At 42.7% G+C, this 22628-nt stretch overlaps 1 protein-coding gene across 1 annotated transcript in view; it reads left to right on the forward strand.

The window, feature by feature from the left end:
- znf407 (zinc finger protein 407) overlaps nt 1–22628 on the forward strand; it is a 153755-nt gene that overhangs the window by 58245 nt on the left and 72882 nt on the right. The window contains 1 exon segment of the mRNA XM_078253539.1: nt 8251–8325. Within this exon segment, the coding sequence (XP_078109665.1) occupies nt 8251–8325 (75 nt within the window).

The following is a 22628-nucleotide window of genomic DNA, read 5'->3' on the forward strand; positions in this document are numbered from 1 at the left end:
TTTAATATCAACACAAAATGCTAGCTATTGGTGGCATTTTCATGCAGCATGTTAACTGAAGATTTGACCTTCAATGCAAACAATCAAGGCTTTGAGAACAAACCCTACTGGCAATGGTCATGCTTTTCTGTCTTAGTTATATTATCAACTTTATAAAAATATATCCAGGGATGTAAAATAATTTAGCTTGTTGCTAGATTTAGCATAGCAGATTTAGACCAAACTTAATAATATTGAAAGTACAAAGAACACAAATAGGCTCTTTTTTTATTTCTCACTGCCCACCCTTCACCTCTTCTCCCAGCACACGCACGCACACACGCACGCGCGCTCGCGCGCACACACACACACACACACACACACACACACACACACACACACACACACACACACACACACCTGAAGAGACCTTATAAACATAAGGAAACCTGCATTACAAATTACTGCACATCATAGAAATTGTGCAGCAAGCTTTTTAAAATACCAGCGCTGCCAGTGAGGCGCTTTGTAATTTATTCCTTCACGGCTGTTAGCTGCGCTGCGCAACGGTGATTTATTTGGTTTAAGAGAAGTTTTGTTTAGAGAGATAATGAGCAGGACTTCTCTTTAATGATTTAACACGCCGCGGTGGAAGAGAGGGGGAGAAAAAGAAGCACATATATATTTTTCATATCTTTAACTGCACTGCAGAGAGGAAGGGAAGGAAGGAGAGCGATGCATTAGCAAGAGAAGCTAACGGCCTTTAACAACCAGCATTTTTTGGTTCCTTTTGTTTTGTTGTGTAAAATGAGACTTTTTCACCTCCCCATAACACAGCAGCAGTTTAGAACGTTACATGTATTTCATTTCAAATGTTTCTCAGGACATGTTCAGTCTTCAGTCAGAGTTTTCTCTTTTTTTTTTTTTTTTTATATCCATAAAGGTTAATCGGATTTGTGCCGATTCCGCACAATGTGGCACCTAATACACATCTATTTGGAAAAGGACTATAGCCACTTGTGTAACTGTCTGTCCCTTGTTCTTTCTACACCTCTCCTTTCATCTTGACACCAAATACAGTGTTATTCTCTCTTGTTCAGCGTTTTCAAGTTTCTCCCCTCACTTAGGATTTAAATCCCAAATTAAAGCAGTTAATTAGAAAATATAATGATGCTGAGTAGCATAATATGCAAACAGTGCTATGACGCTCAGAGCTGGGGGCGCCGTTAACACTGAAACTGCCATCGGCGCATAACGATGATGATATCAATAATAGATTACTTCATCAATCGCCGTTCTCTTGAAGATGGAAATGCGCTGTTGGGAAGGGACTGAATTTTTATTTTTCATTATTATGATTTTTTTTTCTTCTTTTTTTTCTCCTCCCCTCCCTTTCCCGTAGCTTGAAAATGTCTGTTTCATCTCACATTAGGGTGTGCTCTGCATAAGTGCAGGTGGAACTTGCTCTCCCTCTAAATGATCCTTTAATGGAACAGTGTGCACTGGAGCTGGGAACTCTATGGGGCGCTGCCACTGTCGATGAGAACTTCGCCTCAATCAATCCGTCAAGCCCCATCACCTGCCTCAGCAGATGATCCAAAAAACCCCTTTGGAGAGGCAAAGTGAGCTTTTTATGTACCTCCTCTAAGACTAGAGGACACACACGCAGACACAGGCGCGCACGCACAAGCGGCGGCATCATAAGTGAGAGGTGTCTGTTTCATTGAGAGGGTTGACGTTGATCAGTCGTCAGAGAAACACTTTGCCTCTCTTTTATTTTGATCAAGATCATCTTAGAATAGATCAAGTGCTTGCTTTGCTCTGGCGCAGGCATACAAACCCCCCCCCAACAAAATCAATTCAGATGTTTTATTTATTTATTTTCCTGCCCAATATCTGTTACATGATGTGTTGTTTCCATAAGCGGATCTCTTAGAAGCCCAAGCCGTATTGATGCGAAGTCCCCTCTTGCCTTCCTCAAACAAAGCGACAGCGCCACAAACGCATTTGCCTCTGCTCCTCTCCCCAGTTCATATTCACTCCAGCTTATCTCGATACTCCATCATGGTTTTTCATATGTCTTCATTTCCCTTCTTTCTCTCCTGTGGCTTTTTCTTTCTTCATCATTCCATCACCATCTATCTCCACATCTGCAAATTTGACACCACATTTAGTTCACCCCATCTACTGCCATAGGCCCGCTTGTAGAACATCCACTAAACTCAGCTTGTGAGCTCAGCAGAATCCCTCCTTCCTCAGTCCTTATTCCTGATGTCTTCCTGTCTGTCTGTCTGTCTGTCAGGAAAGCAGCCGCTCTGTCTGTCAATAAATATCTTTCGACTTCTTGTTCCTGTCTGTTTATCTGTGTGTCTGACATGTCGGCAGCTGTCTCAGCGCTGCAGGGTTGCTGTCAGCCAAGTGTTGGTTTCTGTTCTTCTGTCAGTTCACCTGCCTGTCAAAGCTTCTCAGATTAGACTTGTCAACTTACCTGCAGGTTTTCCGCTTCTCCAGGATGGGTTTATAAAAAAATAAACAAGGAAGAATCACATTATATTATTATCAGAAGAGTAAATTAGTTGTGACTTTGAGAAAAGTTATTTTGTTATGCTATGGGTCTCCCTTCAATGGTAAAATATAGATTGTGGGTGCTTCATCCTTAGACATTAAATGTGCTAATGTTTGTATGACATTTCTTCTGTCAATACATTATTGTCAAATTAGTGGCGATGCCTTTTGGAGTGACTGACTGACACACCAGTGGCACTGTTCTTGCACATGTCTCTAAATTAAGACCACATTTCCCATAAATCCTGGTGCTCCTTAACTTACCCTGCATGCAAGTTGGGTTCAATTAAAAAAGGACGAAGATGATGAATGGACAGGGAAGAATTGGGTGAAAATATGGACAGGACTGGGGGGGTATGCTAAACAACGTAGTTCCTGCAAGACAATAAGAAGTGTGGGCAGAAGTGTAGCCGAGAGATGGATGGGACGGAGGAGGTAATATTGAGATAAGTGGTAGGAGAAACAGAAGATGGAAGTGAGGAGAGATGAAGAAAGCTGAGATGGCAGAGGAGATGGAGGGAGGAGTGTGCAGAGGGGAGCTACCTGCTGCTGATGGCAGTCAGAGTCAGTGAGGGATGGAGGGCGCTCCAGCTGTGACATTAAAGCAGCAGGTGGAGGCCATCATTAGGACTGGCACAGGAGGCTGGATGAGCCCGCACACACTCATTTCTTTGGGGCCCAGCGGACCACTAAAGAGTGTGTGTATGTGTGTGCTTCTCCTCAAAAAGAGCTGAAGCATAGTCCCATAACTTCAGAGCTCATCCCTTCCTCCCCTTTCATCTTTCCCACATGGAATCCCTCTTCTTCCCCAGGTTTCTGCGGCTTTGCACGGTGAGGGTTGAGCGCTCCCTACATCTGGTAGCTCTGGTAATGGTTTTTCAGTTACCTTTTAACCAATTACAATACAGCAGTTTGTTCGATTTCAACCTAATTTTTCAGCTCATAGCTTTTCCTATGTTGCATTCACGTTGTGGCGGCGCGCAGCAGGCAGCAAACTGGTTGTTCAATCGTTTTCAAAGGAAAAACTATAAGAAACTGTGCCAGCTGTTTAAAACATCTGAAATATGGGCGCTAGCTTCATCCACCTTCTTCTTTTCTAATTTTGTCTTCTTGTCGTTCATTGTAGTGTCTTGGAGAAAATAAGTTGCTTTTCATAATGCACTCCATTTCCCCAGTGTGGAGATCAAACACAATGTATAACAATGCATTAAATGTTTAGAAGTGAATTGACAGATGGAAAATGAACAGTCACAGACATACAGATGTGTAATTGTGTCCATAGACTGGATCTTTTGTGAATAAGAGACATTGACAGTAGTGCCCATTTGATATTAAACCAGAGGTTGTTTTCCATCACTGCCAGGGTAAAGTGTTTCCTACCACACAGGTTCACATTGCTTGGTGACAAGAGTTCAAATTTCCCAGGAATGCTGTTCTAGTACCTAGGCTGACCAGATGGGAATGGGTGAAATTCGGGACAGGGGAGTTAGGGGTGGGCATAGCAACGGTTGGCGTGAAAGTCAAAACTGAAAGTCAAAACTAGCGTCGCCGCTATGCGTAGTTCCTTATCAATTCATGGCACTATTGTACACAGCTTAAAAGAAAACTACAACAGCCATAAAACATGTTTTTAAACCTTTATTTATCCAGGTAAATCGATTGAGAACAAATTCTCATTTGCAACAACGACCTGTCACATTCACACAGTTGCACATTCATACCTGAAAGCTGCCCAGTACAACCACAGTCTGATCTGCTGGCCACTGAGCAGCTCCACTGGAGCAGCTGGGGTTAAGGGCCTTGCTCAAGGGCACCTCAGTGGTGGTAATGGTGTAAAGGTCTTTAACCTTTAGGCCACCACTGCCCACGATTAGGCTATAACTAATCACAATGTGGGTTTAGTCTAATTTTCGGGAAAAACAGGATGGTCGGACGTCTGTTCAACTTAATTGTACCGGATGTCGCAGACTAGAAATCGCTGGGTTAGAGCTGGGCGATATGGTGAAAATCAAATACCCCGATATCGATGTTGTGGCGATATTGTAGGGCTGACAATTGGTGCTTTCACAAAATATTCACACAATGAGATTTTTGATAAATAATCATCAATTACGTTGATATAATAACTATGTGGGTAAAGGCAAATAATAGAACAGCTAAAACAGTCTGGTAAGTTCAGAAAATGACATCACTCTACTGTAATGCAGCCTTTAAAACCAGGAAAAAGGCAACACTTCCAAATTTAAGACGATATCTAGCCTCATATCGATATCAATATAATATCAATATATTGCCCTAGCCCTACGCTGGCTTCATATAGATTCACAGATATTGGGTTAACTTTACTCAGTACCAATCGTCTGTTTTGACCCATTGTTGGTGTTATTTTATTGTTGTGTTATTACTGTTGGGTTACTGGGTCAAAACAACCCTTGTGATGGGTGGGTTTCTACCTGTGGGTACTGGGTAAAATTACCCATTATTGTGTCCGAGCTTTATTTACCCATGCTGGGTCAATTTAAAACCCATCTGGCATGACTTTTTTTAAGGCAACAATATGAGTGCAGAGATGCCAGAATTAAGCGAAAGACTACAGCACATTTGTTGTCTTTTACCTTTCAAGGTGAAATGTCAAAACCTGAAGAAACCAGCTGAATAAGTTACTTAACTCAAAGTTTGCAAAGTATGTCATGTCTGACCTGGCTCTATCCCAGCATGCCTTGTGCACAGCTCTCGGTAATGGGTGTGTGTGATTTGAGGGGTGTTGGGCTACGGTGCGTCTAAGCTGAGTGTTGCTCTAGGCCTTTTCTTAGATCTCCCATCCCTTCCGGACCTGTAGATGGGCCTATCCAGGAACACCATTAGGCAAATGAAGTTGTTTGTATCAAATATTGACATGTTATCTCTTCATCATCAGGCAGCGGGAGGGAAGAGAGAGAGAGAGATTGTAACTGTGGGTAATTGAGCCGTGTCTCCCATGCTTATCGGTAAAGCTCCGGCACGTCACGGACCTAACGAGCTGTGGCGCGCCGATTAGTCTGAAGGGAAAGTCGAACGTGAAACACCAGAGTCTCCGTCTTTCTTCCTTTCTTTCTTTTTTTTTTTTTCATATCTGCAATGGATATTATGAGCCTCCCTGGAGGGCAGAGGCACAGCCTTATTAGTTCAATTCATGGGGGGGAAGAGAATTGATATGGATGAATGGCATGTTAAAGTATCCCTTTGTTACAATAACCATCAAGGCTGATGGTTCGGGCTGATGATGCAGCCCAAGGCAGCAGGACGACAAGCTGAGGCCTTGACCTGGATGGCAGAGGATGCACACACACACACCAAGGGCAGGGGGCTGATTACACACTGCCTTAAACAAATGGATTTGCCCCTTTAACATTTAGATAGTGTGTGTGTGTGTGTGTGTGTGTGTGTGTGTGTGCGTGCGCGCGTGTGTGCGTGCTTGCGCGCAGCCTGTGCCAGGTGCCTCCACAGGGCATTACCGTGAAAGATTGGGTACTTGTGGATGTCTGTTTTTGTCTGAATTCGAATATGTATGTGTGTGTGTTGCCTGTAATTTAGTAGCAGTAGTTTGGGTGTATTGGATAATCATATGGTGAATAGCTAATTGTAAATGTATTATTTGTGTGTGTGTGTGTGTGTGTGTGTGTGCGTGCAACCTGTGTCAGGTGCCTCCACAGAGCATTGCCCATCTTGCACTCGTGCCACTCTGAGAATAATCCAGTAAAAAAAAGAAAAAAATGGGCGATGTGAGAATCTCACAACATGCCAGTTTGATTTGTACCCCTTGCTATCAAAGACTGCTAATTAAAATCATATTTTGCATATGTCTTGTCTTTCATGCGCATATGCAAATTGCCCCTGTTGCCTTTCAGCACTCTGTAATTAGGTTTATGAAGGACAGCTGTAATACATAATTAACAGAAATGTTTGCAAGCTCTTTTTTCTCCACGTCTAAACACGACGACTTAAACAGGCACGTGTGAAGTGTTCCAAGGCCGTGCTTTTCTCTCAAATATATTGATTAATTTGTTTACCCTCACCCCCTCAGAAATATCTTAATTATGTGGTTTGTTTATTTGTAGATGGTGCCGTCAGTCAGAGGCGCTCTCAGTGGGCCAGAGAAGTTTAGGATTTTGATCTTGCCATTCTCCCTGATTGGACCATACAAGATTCTGTCCTACACTCGCTCCCAGTTTAACTCCAAGGCAACATTCTGGACGGGTGGATGGATTGAGTTAGAGAGGGTTGAGAAAATGTAGAGTGATTGTGAGGCAAAACAGCGGAATATGTTTGAATATTTATATGGTGGTTAGTTAGCGTCGACCTCAGGGGCCTCGGTGACGGACAGGACTCCGGGGCCATAATGGGATGGAGGACACAGCCTCAGTGTGTGTTTGTGTGTGTGTCCAGACGGGGCGCGTTGGGGTAGAGAGGGGCTGACATAGCGACATAAATAGTGAAATAATTATGCTTTCACTTCATGAAAGACTTGACTGCTAAATGTAGAAGGAAAGCTTTAGAAAGGCACAGACGGGGCTTGCCAGAGGGAAAATAGAATAATGATCTACTTGGAAGAAATCAAAGTGAAAACCTCCAGAAAAGAAGGAAAGGGAGGAGCAACGGGGGGGGGGGGACCGGACCCAGTGTGTGCAGTGACAGTGCCAACCATATGACTGTCGGTTCAACTCCCTCGGCCTCTTTCATGTAGCTCCATCCTCAGCTCTCAGATGTGGTCATTGTCTCTCAGTTGCACAATAATGGGAAGTGATGGGTGCTAAATGAAAAGGCCAGGGGATGAAAACTCTGGTGAAGCAGCTTGGATGTCAGAGTAGTTAGTCCTGTCATCCGTTCATTATGTTTTCATATGCTGTTTAGGAGACACGGTAAACTCAGGGCCCTCGACAGAGTCAGGACATTGTGGTCACTGTCAAGCTATGGTACCCTGGCATTTTTGACTGTGTGTGCGTGCAATTGTATTTACTGTAGATACATGTGCATTTGAATCCTTGCACGTACGTACATATCTGTTTGACACATTGATGTACAACATGTGGAACTTGTTGACTAGATTTTCACTCTACTGTCTGACCAAAATGGTGCTCGTAAAACAAACATTCTCAAACGTTATACTATTCTTTTTGTGGAAAGTTTTGTTTTACATTTTATTTTTAATGGTCTGTCATCTATTGAAATAACAATAGTCTCTCCACCCAAAAACCTGTTTATGACAGATTCTATTTAAAACTCAATGAGGACAAGCAACAGACAGTCCCTCCATATTCCTAAAGTGAATCACATCTTTACGGAAAGCAAAATGGAGGAATAACCAAAACAAAGACCCGTCTTTTCTGTTATATAAGTGACAAACGGAGTGTGTTTATATCCAGCTTGACTTTAAGAACTCTGGTTCATTTATTTCAATACACATGATTGCAGAGGCTGTCTCCCAGTGATTCACATCTTCAAGTATTTGTCCCATCCTTCTCTTATAATCCTAGGAAGAATTTGTCAGGCACACTCATAGAAATAGCATTTTATTTATATTTTGGGCACACTGTACCGAAGTGATGCATTTACTGTTCATATTTTCTTGAAATAAACGGCAGAAGACGGATGGAATGATACCACACTGGACAAACCTGTAATAGTGACTATGTACATTAACCCATGTGCTGTTTGTGTGTTTTGTAGCTGGGCCTTTGTGATGAAGAAACACCTCAGCACCCACCTGCTGGGAAAACATGGAGTTGGACAGCGTAAAGAAAGGTACATTTAACACGCAACCCCGTTCAGCACTACATAACATTAGCTTTTCAGTCAAAGACAACAACTCTTTACTGAAGTGAAAGCTACAGCAGACAATTAATTATACATTTTGGAGGATGACTCCTACAACCCCTATGGAGGTCTGCAGGCTTTTAAGCAAAAGGTCCCCACTAGTGACATTTTAAAGTTAAATATAACTTGAGATCCTCCCTTTCCCTAATGAGTTAAATGGCTTTCACTCATTCTGTCTGTCTCGGTCTCTTGCTTACATCCTCTTTTTTTTTCTGTCAAACTTTATCTGGCTGCATCCCTCATCTTACTTTCTGCTCTCCCTCTTGAATTAAGGATGAATGATGTTTCTTTTACCATTTTTGTCTGTGTATGCGAGTGTGTGTTTCTGTGTATGTGTAATGTCTCCCGCTTGGCCCTGTCTATCAGAAGCAGAGCCCTGCTGTCAGTGTATGTGCGTTGTGTATGTGTGTGAAAAAGAAAGATGAGGGGATGAAGTTGTGAAGCCCCCCCCCCCCCTGACAAGCTAAAACGAGACGTTAAACACCTCTCAATCTGTCAAGCGAGCTGCTAAAATAGAAACAGACCCGCTTTTTCATTACTCCGCAACCAAATTGATACTTTTGACAGTGTGTGGTATTAGATATGACAAGTGCCTTCAGATATGGAAGTAAGCAACCCGACCAGATGTCTCTCCATCTTTCTGACATTATCAGCTAAATCTCTACTGTCAGCTGTTCATCTGGATTAGATGGAAACAAATCCTCATATCCTCAACTGCTTCAAGTCTGTTTGATCCACATCTTTTTTTAGTGTAACCTTTATTTATCCAAAGGTAGCTTCATACTCACAGTTACATATGTTTACATCTGTGACGTACCTAGTGCAGCCACGTTTTGTTTTTTATAGCTATTTGCCACTTTTTGAACCGATGACCTGCCAGTCCAACATCTATGCTTCTGTTGTCCAATTGGCACATGCCGGTTGAACACGTAAAACAGGTTTTTTCTTTTTTCTTTTTCTTTGTCATAGCAGATGCCTCTTAGGGCTCCAGACTAACTTTTTTCACTAGGAGCACAGTGGCCCCCAACTGAAAATGTTAGGGGCGCAACCAGAAAATTTAGGGGCACACACCGCAAATCAACATGCTAACCAAATATTCATATTTCTACTAATTTCCACTGTATTACTAATAAACACTTAGAAATCACAATGTGCTGTTTCGAAAGGTAAACTGACCGCACCGTCGCTGTCATGACAGTACAAATATTTAAAAAAATATACCAGATCTAGTCTACAGTTACAATGATTTCAACTTCAAATTAAAAATGCATTGTTTAGGCTGCTAAACTAAAATAAAACCCCTCCCTCTCTCCTCCCAAACCCGTCCCTACAACCTTGAGTTGAATAATTATTAATTTCTTACTCACTGTAACTTGTATTCTTTATTCTTTTCTATTCTATTTTCATCATGGCCGTTTTCAACTGCTCTTTACTGTTTCATGTAAAGCACTTTGAATTGCCTTGTTGCTGAAAGGTGCTGTAGAAATCAAGCTGCCTTGCCTTACAGCATCAGCCTGTCAGTCGGTTCCCAGGGCAGAGAACCCACCGTTGTCCCTGCTTGTCAGGAAGTGTACGTCAACAGCACCGCGACCGCTTTCGCCGTTAATATCATATGCAAACGCTGTCTGCGTGAAGTTTTGAAAAACCGTAACCACTTTATCGGCATTTCCGTGACTAACTGTGACTTCAATAAAACTGCACAGTAGTTTGCTCCGTCCGCACCTCTGTGTGTGTGTGTGTGTGTGTGTGTGTGTGTGTGTGTGTGTGTCAGAGCTCCGCTCTCTGTCATATGCAGATTGCGCTTACGAGCTCTCAGGTACCGAAATTTCCACGTTTAGTGTGTAAAAAATAAGGGGGGAAATTTACTGGTCGCACATGTGCGACTGGATGTAAAATTCAGTCGCGCACACTCACATTTTGACCATTTGGTCGCAATCTGGAGCCCTGCTTCTCCTTCTAACAGTGGTTAACAACATTTATGCAACTTACTATCTTAACAACTGAACAGTCACTAATGCCAGGCCAACTGCCAAAACCTCAGGTAATGGTGGGCTCTGTAGACAGAAATACGGGTTGAATGCGGGTTGCACAAAATAGTAACACTGTAATTTATATAAAGGATTTCACTTTTTAACCACTTAGTCTAAACTATAAATGTAAAGCTTCAACTTTGGAAACTGAAAGTAAAATCCACCAGACTCTGATCCATAAAATCGATTCAGCTTTTGTTCATCGCCATTAAATCCTAATGTTGCATTATTAGCGACATGCCTACAAAGTACCGAACAGGGCCACGCTAAAGGGCCGTGGCTGCCTGCAGTGTGCCGCTGATCCCTTGCTAGCCTGCTAGCTGGGCACGCTCTGCATATGCTTCCTGGCCCTAATTCCACTTTAACTTGCCATGTGTTTCAGACTTTTATTACGTGACGCGTTTCATCTGATTATAATGCACATCATGGATCGCAAGTTTGTTGATTTATAATCGCAAGCTACAAAGTAAAGCCGGTGAAGGTTACACAACCAGATACATTTCAAGCACGTGTTTTGAGACTGAATATCTTTCACATTAACACAGGATACCAATCTGTCAGAGGACGCAATCGCTGACCAGATCAACCCAAGCGTTTCTGCTTTCACTTTTGGTTAAATGCTGTTCAGTTGGATTCTGCCACAGCAGTAATGGTGGCGATGCTAGAAAGCACAACGCTTAAATCAGCCAGCGGATTAGTCTCTGTCTATTTTGGAAATGCTGCTCATTTAAGAAGTCCTATTTTAGCCAAAGCCAGTGAAAGCACTGATTTAAGTTAAAAAAAACAACAAAAAAAAACCATATATTTTTTGGTCGAGCTGCAAAGATTAATCGATTAGTTTTCATCTATTGAATTAATCCCCAACTATTTTGATAATTGATGAACCTGTTTGAGAATTCTCTGATTCCAGCTTCTTAAATGTGAACATTTTTGTGAATAGTTTCTTCACTTCTCTGTGACAGTAAACAAAATAGCTTTGGGTTTTGAACAAAACAAGACATTTGAGGACATCATCTTGGGCTTTGGAAAACACTGATCCACATTTTCCACCTTGTTCTGACACTTTATAGACTAAACTACAAGTTGATTTATCGAGGTAATTAATTGTTAGTTGCAGCCCTAGTTTTTTACTAGGACCGCACTTGAATTAAGTTGACTAGTCGGTAAAATCCCATCCCATCTCTAAGTGCATCACCCTTTTGCTCCCAAAGACCTTTTGTGTTAATTGTTTTAGTTAAAGAAGGTGGCAACACTGCCAAGGTCTTAGAGGACACACACACACACACACACACACACACACACACACACACACACACACACACACACACACACACAAGTTTACTGGGCATGAATGAAGCTCCTAGTGTCTGTGTGTTGCCTGCTAGTGTTTAGCTCAGTGTGTGTTTTTGCCAAAAACCAACACCAGTCAGTCTGCCCAGCCATTAAGTATTATGCCACATATCATTACATCACACACACACACACACACACACACACACACACACACACACACACACACACACACACACACACGTAATGTACTGTATGTTGAGTCACTGCATGTAAATTAAATACACACCCATGTAAACTTACATATAGTTATGTTTATACGCATAAACACACAAACTGTACACTCCCACTCGTCATCAAAAGATCATTCTTTTATCCCTTGTTTTTGCTCATTCTTTTTATTGCACTCATTCATGCACACTTCAACACATGCTTACTGTGCACGCACACACACACACACACACACACACACACACACACACACACACTCCCTTGCATGCACACTTAGAGGGAGGACGGCCACAAGGTTTGTTCTATTTAAACCTGTAAAACATAGTGTCATCATTTTTCTGACAGTCCTGCAGACAGAATTTATCTCATCATTAATTAACCATCATATTTCCAACACAGTGCAGCTTAATTAGCACAAGGTCATTGGGGAGGGCTTATTAAGTGGAACAAATTTGGGCAAGTGTAGGGGAGGCGACAGAGGACGGAGGAGGAAAACGGAGAAGGTGGAGGGATAGAGAGTGAGATGGGATGACAAAGAGACAGAGAGGGGGAGATGAAAGAAAGGGAGGAGGAAAGAATTGGAAAAAGAGAGGAAGTATGTGCCTGAGCGTCTATGTGTGTATGAGTGGTTTGGTCCGACATGACAGTGCTGGCTCAATGATTGATAGATGCACCGGTTTTGAAAGCCCAGACCTGGAGACTAGGACGGTAGCTGAGGGAGAAAGAGAGACAGGGGGAGGGAAAGGGTGGGGAAGTGTGTGTGTGTGTGTGTGTGTGGTGTGTAGGGGGGTATCTGAACCGGCAACTGGGGACCAGTGAGGGGGGGTTGAGAGGCAATGGGGGTTGCTGGGGGGAGCCAATTGCAAACATATGCTGGCTGGCAGGCGGTGGAGAGATGGATTGCAGTGGGACAGTGTCAGAGAGGCAGTATCATCACCATCTCTACGGCCCTGTTCACCTGGTATTTTTAGAACACTGGGGAGATCTGTTAGTCAAAGGAAGAGAGGAGGAGGAGCAAGAGGAGGAGGAGACCTGACTAGCCGTAGGTAACACCAGGCTTCACTTACCCAAATCCATCTGGGGCCTCAAACGCCAAGTTATTTTGGGTGGGTATCTGTGAGGAGGATAGAGTCCCACCGATTTGGGTTTTAAAAGTCTGAAAGTGCTGACGATTTTTAGTATCACTATTTCATGTTGGTTAATCCGCCTAAACTTTATCGATCCACATGAGATCTGTCCTCATTTGAACTTCCCTAAGTAGTATGGGGCAGTCAGCAGTCTTAGCCCAACACCCAGGTGCTAATTCCTAAAAAAAAAAACATGATGTATTTGAAAGTAAAGCAAAAGGCACCTGTATACCGGGTTAGCCGAAAACATGGCTGTACAAAACATATTCAGGTAGCCAGCCTATAGGCACTGCAGCGATCATAGCCAAATGAAGCTCTTCCTTTTGGTTTCAAACCTGAACATTTTCTTGTCAAATGTATGTTTTAAGGGTTAAAGAAAACCCACCCAAGCACTGGAAGGCCATGTTAAAAACACAACTTATTTCAACCTGATTATTTTCACATGAGGAAAACGTGTCCATACACATGTTTTGTCCATACACATTTTTTAAGTAATCCAATCACATTGTCTCATTACAATCAGTTCCCACTAATGAGTGTAGTAGGCAATGGTGGTCAACAAGGCTAATATTAGCTCCACACATCGTTCTAACCCTTAGCGGGGAAGAGGAGGAAGAGGAATCCGAGGGGAGGATGGGTGAGATGAAAGACTCCAACTATCTGAGAGAGAGAGAGCGAGAGAGACTGTTATAAAGTGACACAACTGGGTCTTCGTCTCAGTCACACCACCACTCCTCACTGCAGGCACTGAGCGGAGATGAGGGCTTTTTGTCCTTTTGTCTGCCTGCATGTGTGTGCTCTATCGTTGCTGTATACTTACGAGGACCACATGTCCTCGCAAGTTTGCATAAACCTAGCTGCGTGGTTTCAGATTGTAATAACGTGCAGTGATTTAAAAAGCTTTTTACTGTTGCATTTTTGCATTACAGCTCAGAATTATAATAAGTAGTTGTCACTTTTGTTATCCCCCACTTGTAATGTCACACTGAGTTGAATCATCGTTCCTCAGAGCATTGTCATCTGAATATATAATCTCACTTATTTAGTTAATGGCTGTGTGCCGTCTGAGACAGCCCAGTGGGAAAATGGTGGTATGGTAGAGGTATTCCCACTAGTTTGATTTTATTGATTTTGATTGAGTGTTGCACGTCAAGAATGCCTTTTCCTGCTCATTCACAGGAGAACAATAGCATCACCTTGACTGTAAAACAAAAAAGAGCATAAAACCATCAGTTTTGAACGTGTGGTGTTAATTACCGCAACGAATAGCTGCCCCTAAGGAGGAACGTGGAATTAATTGTACATCACTTCTTTAGAGTAACAACACACACACTTTCATATATGACTGAAACCGACTTCTATCACATTATGTTTATACATGAGTGGACATGTGTGTCAATGCGATTCGAAAATTCATTCTCTGCCTTTGCTGTCACCTGAAGAAAATTGACATATTTCACCACATAGTTACATTTGTTTTCATATTTGTTGCAGTTTACCATGTAGACCTTGGTGTGCGTCTCAGTGTGTGTGCTCCCTGATGTTACGGCGGGTCTGCAGGCACCTAAACCAACACTTCAATAACAAGGAGTGGCTTGAGAGCATGATTGACAGCAGTGACCTTGCCTCAATTGCTTGTAATTAGTTCTTTAAAAACAGGGCGCCAAAAGACAACTGACCTGTCTCACATACCTGTTTTCATAGGTAATTGTTAAAACGCCTGCCATTTTCACGCTTGTAATAATAAACTCCTTGAACTAATATACTCATCACTCTTGAAACAGGAGTGCTGACAGCCCAGAAGAAAGATATGTTTGTTTAAGTAGGGGGAGGCATGATACAAGCAGCTGGAGAGAATGTTTTCAGTGTTTTTGGAGATGTCTAATTGCTAAAATCTGCTCCGTTTTGCTGAGTGCAGTTGCTGTTTTTTTCTACAGCATTACTGTATGTCTGAGCCAAGTAAGCGGGTGCTAAAATCCCTCGGAAGAAAATAGAAAACCAGGTGAAAAAGCTTTAATACAGATCCAGAAATAGCTAACATGATGCATGCAGCGCAGGTGTGATGACTCACAAAATGAAGACGGGGAGAGTCAGAGCATCCGTTATTACACGCAGTGAGAAGATTGTAGAGAATGGCTGGTTTTGGAAGGAGATACTCAGTTTGGATTGAAACTGCCAATAGTAAAAGCATGTAGATTATGTTAATGTTTTGTATCTTTATTTGTGTCTTTAAATGTGTCCATTTGTCAGTGTTTTTGTTTCGACAATTTTATTTTTGGCATGGTAAAAAAAAAGAAGTTTCCAGTCAATATACATCAAATCAGAATTGGACAACAATGACGCATCTTATTTTAAAATTGGAAAATTGGCCTGACACATCAGTAAGCCAATATTGTAGTTTTACATAATGCCCCACATTTAGTTCTGTATGTTCACATGGCAGAATATGTATATATATATATATATATATGTGTGTGTGTGTGTATATATATATATATATATATATATATATATATATATATGTGTGTGTGTATATATATATATATATATGTGTGTATGTATATATATATATATATATATATATATATATATATATATATATATATATGTATATGTGTGTGTGTGTATACGTTGCTGCGGCTGCTCAGCTTGCTGTGCCAGGGGCCGAACTCAGCTGAGCAGGCATCTGACTTTGCAGCACCGAGCTCTGGGCTTGCAGCCGCGTCCCAGCATGCCGTGCAGCACGGCCATATTGCCCCAGCAGTGAGGGCTGGGACCATCCCGGCTTGACGGGTGGAGCAGGGGCGGAAGAGCCCTGCCTGGAACCAGCATGGTGGCAATATGGACCACACGGAGCAGGCAGGGGTCAAGTCACACAAAAACCACGAGCCAGTGTGTGTGCAGGGCGTGCATGTATGTGTGATGGAGGAAAAGAGAGTGAGTTAGCAGTGTGATAAGGAGATAAAGAGTAGATAAAGACAACCCCTAATTCATTAAAATAAATCCTTTGCCTTAATTATTGATAATGAATCTGCTCTTTTAATCTTTCTCTTTCTTCCTCCCCTTATCTGCCTGTGTCAGCACTTTGTCTCTGTGGCTTGATGTTGGGTGGTAAGGCCTAGTTTTCAGCCACCCAAGGGCAGCAGTCAATAACATCTCGTTCTGCTGGTACTGTAAGCAAGGATTTGATAGGCAGCACAGCACAGGCAGCAGGAAAATATTAACTTCAAAGTAGCCGAGTATATTTGAAAAAAAGCTCAAATCATTGTCAAATCAAACCCACTGCTGCATCATATCACTATAACACTGACAAAGATACATCAGTGATCAGTGCCAAGGAGTAGTGCAACATCAGCAGACTGATTCTGTGTGCTTGCACTCATGAAGCTCCATTTCCCAGAGGTCTGTGCAGCTCACGTAGTCCCAGTGTGGTACTGGCAAGGCCTCAGCGACCCCTAGCTCACCTTTGTGTTTGCTGGCTCCTTGTTTGAACAGGAGCCAGCGGACAGCGCCTCGCTGTTTACCCTACTCAATATTTCATGGAGAATGAACACTCCCAGAATGAGGGATCGTGTTAATATTGCTGTTAAAATTAAGCGATAATTAAAATTTGTTAGTATAAAAGCCATTGCAGTCTATAAAAGTTTGATTACTGGAAAATTAGGTGCATTAAGTTTTTATGGGTTGGCCTGTGCTATGGCTTGGGAACGATTTTTATGCACTTGTCGTGGGCATATGGTGCAGAATTGTGGGAGAGTGTTTGTGGGTAGGGGGGTGTTGAGGACAGCATGTTGGTTTTCTGAAAAGCTGACACACTTTAATGCTTACATCTCTAACTCAGTGGTCTAACTCATAAGTTAAAGCCGTAGACTGTAAAATAATGGGCTTAGCATCAGTGACGTCACCCATTAGCTTGTGGACTGCCGTTTTGAAGCCAGTAGTTTGCATTTTGGCCAGAAGTGACCATATTTGGACAAGAGGGCGGAGCTGGGGAAGATGACGCGGCTAAGCCATTGTCATGTATGATTTAAATGATTTTGCACTAAGCTAAATGCTAAAGAGGGAAAGTCACAGATTTTTAACCGGCTGACACAAGTCATCTGGCGGAGTTTTGCCGGCTGATAAGCGCAGACCTCCAGATACTGTCGCCTTTTATCTGTATGTACAGCAGTACACAGGAAATGGGCAGACTTTACCTTCAGTTACCAGCTTGCACAAGCTAGCTAGCTTGGTTGTCAAAATGTTACCGATCAAGACTATTTTAATGTACACAGTGCTATGATTAGCATTGCTCAGCCTCTGTCATGATTGACAGGTTGGTGTGTAGCCACGCCCTAAAGCATGCCATGCTTATCGTCAATTTTACAATAAATAGGACCATAATTTACTAAATGAACTTCACGCTGCGTTGAAGAAGACTTGAAACTAGCGATTGAGACCATGAACTTGTTATGCAAATGTTTACTACTTACTAAATCAAGTGAGAAGTAGGGTCATTTTCTCATAGACATCTATGCAGTGGAACTTTTTTCCACGCCCCACTGCTGGAAATTAAATAGAATTCAGGTTCAAGGCACTTCCGCATTGGTCATGTAAGTCTGTGCTACTTTATGGCCATGTCATTTGGCCAGTGATGTCACATCGGTACTACTATCAACGTATTGTTGTTGGTCACTCTAACATCCAGCTCCTTGTTACAGGTGCAGCGGGGTCCTATCGCCTCCTATTACTAATAATAATGTAAGTTAGCGGTCGACAGCTCGTCCCAGAGTTGGAAGCCACTGGTCATGTCAGAGCAACATAACCTTGACTTGTGGAATAAATCTGCAGCAGCAGTTTGTCCTCTCATAATAGCATCTACCTCATCTCGGTAGTGCAGCTCTAACAGTCGCTCCAGCTTTTTAAGTTTTTCTTTCCCTTAGAATGATGTCACCCACTGCTGAAACCCAAGTGACATTACTCAACCAGACAAGAACGGAGAATGTGCACAGTTCACCTTCATATTCATTTCACATCCTGTGGCACAAAACCAGGCAGTTATACAGTGACACAATTGTGCGGCGAACTGTTGACAGTGGTTGGACATTATGCACAGTGGGACTGTGGAAAAACTGGGCTGTTGCCAGCCTGTTTTTCTTTTCTATTGAAACATCAGACTGTCATGGCAGAAATGGATGTTGCCAGGCATCACTAATGAGCCAATTAATCAATGAATTAGCTGAGCAGCGATTAAATTAATGCGAGCTGGACAGGCAAGCAGCAGTCTTGGATATATCCTGGGGAAAGTGATTAACACACAAGTAGAACAGGCAGCGATCAACAAGGCCATTATTAAGTTGGACAACTTCCTGAACTTTTCTCTTTTCAGCTAAACATAGAACAGCTTAATTTGTTTTATTTTGTGTAGACCAGAGAAATATTATCCTATTTCCCCATGTGGCTACACTGCATTTCTAATATGCTGTGGAACTCGAGAGAGATTGAGATGTTTATTTTCAATTATTTCTGCCAGTCTTCAAGGACCATCTTCTGAAACAAATAGCACACATAACCAATAGATATACACTTTCACACTCTTTTTTTATTTCATAGATAAACAATATAACATTCTCACTCACTGCCCTGTCACCACATAAGTTTAAAAGATATTCATGGCCCAAACAAAAAAACATTCCACTGAAATTGATGACATCACATAGTTAGAACAATTTCCTTATTATAAGGAAAGCGTTCCTAAAGAGGGTGTAATAAAAGGGCTACAACTTTTGCACTCTCACTCATAACTCTTTTCTCTAATTTGGGCTCATTTTGGTAAAATAAATGATTGTGAAATTGAACTATTCCTCATTTTACTGGGGTTCCCCTAGTGCCACCTCAAGGAAACCTGCTGGTTCTCCAAACTCACTGATATAAACCACTTCCTCTCATGGCTTACTGCAAAAACCAGCAGCTGTTGTACAGCAGGCATTTATGTATCCTCTGGTATCTGATGTGCCTGTGCGGGCTGTGTGTGTGTGTATAGTTGCATGTGTTGGACATCATATAAGGCTGATCCGTCCTAGGTTAGAACAGCAGTTCCCAAAGAGTGTGGGGCCCATGCAGCGGACAGTCTTGATCCGGCTGTTGGGGTCCTTTAGGGGCCTTCAAGGAGTCTACCGGCAAAATGAGGAAGAGTCTCGGTTCACTGCAGTAGAATTCACTGGAAATTACTCCATTTAGAGATTGTAAAAAAGAAATGATTATTGCAATTTTAGGTGTCACTTCTCCCACCATCATATCTTCATGTACAGCTGAAATCGCACGTGAATTCATCAATAAATTAACAATAAAAATGTTCCCTTATAGCCCAGTAGGACTAAAAGTTGTGGGGGGTCCATGAGGCTTACCATCAGGTCTACCTGTGTGGATGTGTGTGTGTGTGTGTGTGTGTTTAGCTCCAAACGATGCAGAACTCATAATCAGCTCTGTCGGGGCCCAGCACTGTACCACATCATCTCCCCCATGTCCCCCCCACCCACACACCCACACACACACACACACACAGACACACAATGCTTGAGCCGAGACATTATAGAAAGGGGTGGGTTGGGGGGGGGGGGGGGGGGGGCGGGCGGTGCGCTCCCTTGATTATGTGACATCCTCCGGAAGAGCGCTGGAGTTGTTTCCTCCATTACTTAGAAAGGGGAAAAAAAGAGGCCTTTTCACTATTGAGACTGTCACTCTCAATTTGGACTAACGGTAAGCATGCACAAGGCCTCCTGGATATTTCCCCCCACCTGCTCTCACCCCACTCCCACACAGCCACACCATCCCAACCTCCCCTCCCCCTGCAGCGGATCGCCGTGGTGACAGTTTGATTAGATCATCAATCGTGGCCGTTAACAGCGGTTTTCCTGAGCACCTGGACCGGCAGGTCACAGCTGGCTCTGAGCTACCGCTGTCCCCCTGACCCAGAGCTGTGAGATGTGTTTGTGGAAGTATGCTTGCAGACATACTATTGCGCATGCAGTCCAGTTGTTTTTGTATTTGCAAGACCAGCTCCTTGTACTGCATTTGTGAACTTTCAGGAGTGTATTCGTGTGCTGCATAGTCCTGTGTGTGTTTGTGTGGCAAACATGGTGGTATTTTTGTGCCATGTCTACACATGTCCATGTCTATGTACAAACACAGTTGTGTTTGTGCATTTGTAAGCGTGTGTGTGGTGTTGAAATGACCCGAGTGCAGTGCGGAGCTTTATTTGAATGTCCACTGCTGTTTCAGTTCAATACAAATGAGAAATGCATTTCCTCAGGGGGCCTTTAAACCCACCTTGTTATTTTCTGATGCTTTTTGTCTGACCTGGGAGGTCGAAACACTAATGAATGTTTTAATGCTTTACATAGGTTGTAAGGGACTACTTTCTAGCATAAGAGGGTGATGACAGGTGAAAAACATAAATGTTTATGCATGCAAAGAAACTGCTAGAAGAATACAATTAGATGAATTGAGTAATAAAGTAGAAACAGAGGACACATCTGTATCTGTGCGTTCTCCACCCAATACTTTCCAGAGTGTACTGTTCTGTGTTTGCAGATACACAGATACCAGCGTGTAGCAGGCTATTCATCTGTACCACCACACACACACACCACACACACACACACACACACACACACACTCTTTACCAAAGCCACGACACTCCACAAACACACACATACATAAATTCACCTGCTTCCCTGCGTTGTCTTCGGCGTCTGTATCAGGTTCCTCGTCGTTCTGGTAAAGCAGTTAAAATTTATGGGCTAACAATAATGGGACAAAGTGTGTGTGTCTCATTGCGATTCCTCAGGTATTCCATGATTAAATAAACGTCGCCGGTCTTTTCATAAAGCTTGTTTATGGCAGCATGGCACCATATGCTACTGCTTCCACCCCACCCACCCATCTCTTGCTCTTTCTCTCTCTCTCTCTCTCTCTCTCTCTCTCTCTCTCTCTCTCTCTCTGTTTAATTCTCTCTCCTTCTCTTTGTCTCTCCGTTTCTCTCTGTGCTTCATACACTGCCCTACACCACATCAACCAGATGCAGGCTAGCCATTATTCCGTGGTGGAGAAGCTAAAGTTGTGAATTAACATGTAGAAGCCATTACGGAGTGATGATGATATCCATCTGCGCCGTTCATAGGTGCTACTTAGTAAATTGTCCGCGCTGTAATGGCACAAACAGTAACAATATGATTCTGTTTTATCAACCCTATGGTCTGTTTTCTGTTAAGTAGATGCTCACGTGGGACTTATTTGCTAGATGCTGTTGAGTATTTGGTTCGTCGCAGCTCTGTGTGGGTCTACCCTGTTGGTCAGAGCGGAGTCGTGGAAATGTATTTTAATAATCCAGGCTTCAAAGTGTAGTTATGAACCATTAGAAAGGCTTAAGATTGTCCCATTTGTCATATTATTAGATTTTTTATTGATTAGCAACCCTCCTGTCGTCTTGTCTTGTTGCACTTTTGTTGTGCTGATTGACAAAACACTATGATATTTTTATGTATGTATAATTTATCTGCCTTTTACTTAAAACAAAATGCTCATTCACGTCAAACTAAACAACATACAAAATATTGTGATAAAAGCAATCAAAATAAACACACAGTCATAGTCTAAATGCTTGCTTTAGTAGCTTAAGACAACTCTGCATGTCAAATGTAGCAGATCATTCACTAACATTTTCAAATACAGAGTGTGAAGACTTTGAAGTTATCATGTCAATTGTGTAGAATCGTGCATAGGTGAAACACACATGAACCCTGATGCTCACATGTTGTCTTTCTCTGAAGAGTCCGTGACACTCGGGTCCTCTGTGGTCGGGTACTTTTGACTACACAAACACAGGCAAAGCAGCAAAAGTTGGGACTGGTAATTAATTCTCCAAAGTAGTGTACAACTGTGTGTGTGTGTGTGTGTGTGTTTGTGTCAGTGGATGGGGAAAAAACAACAAAAGGGGCTACAAAGCAAAGTCAGAAAAGCAATTAACTTCTCCAGCCAGGACATGGCTGTAAACACGTGTGATTGTTCACTATATTGTCTTGTTTGGCTCCTGGAGTTGCGTCGTGGTAGAAGGCCAGACACCGAGAGACTGAGTTTGTGTTCTATGGACTTTTGTTGTGATTGTTAATGGCCATTTCACATTAACCTCGTCGTGCTAATATGCTCGACAATGGCCCAAATCACCTGAGCGATGAGGACGATGAAGGCCCCCCCCCCCCCGTCCAGCCAACACTGTAGCAGGTACCCTACTATCTACTACCCCCCTACCCAATGACCAAGATTAATGAAACCGCCGCTGTTTTTAATTAGCACGGCCGCAGTCATCAATTACGTCTGCCCCACCCCAAATACAAATATTGTTATATTTGGGGGGAAAAAATCTTGATTTATTTCATTGTGGTGGCTGAAGGAGTGAGATGAATGGCCTCCCATCATGGTCATTTGCAGGGATGAGGAGGAGGAGGAGGAGAAGGGAGAATGGGGTGGGTTGGGTAATAAGATCAGTAGGACGGGAGAGCGGGGGGTCGCACAT

The sequence above is a fragment of the Sander vitreus genome, chromosome 6 (genome assembly GCF_031162955.1).
Source record: "Sander vitreus isolate 19-12246 chromosome 6, sanVit1, whole genome shotgun sequence".
NCBI lineage: Eukaryota > Metazoa > Chordata > Actinopteri > Perciformes > Percidae > Sander > Sander vitreus.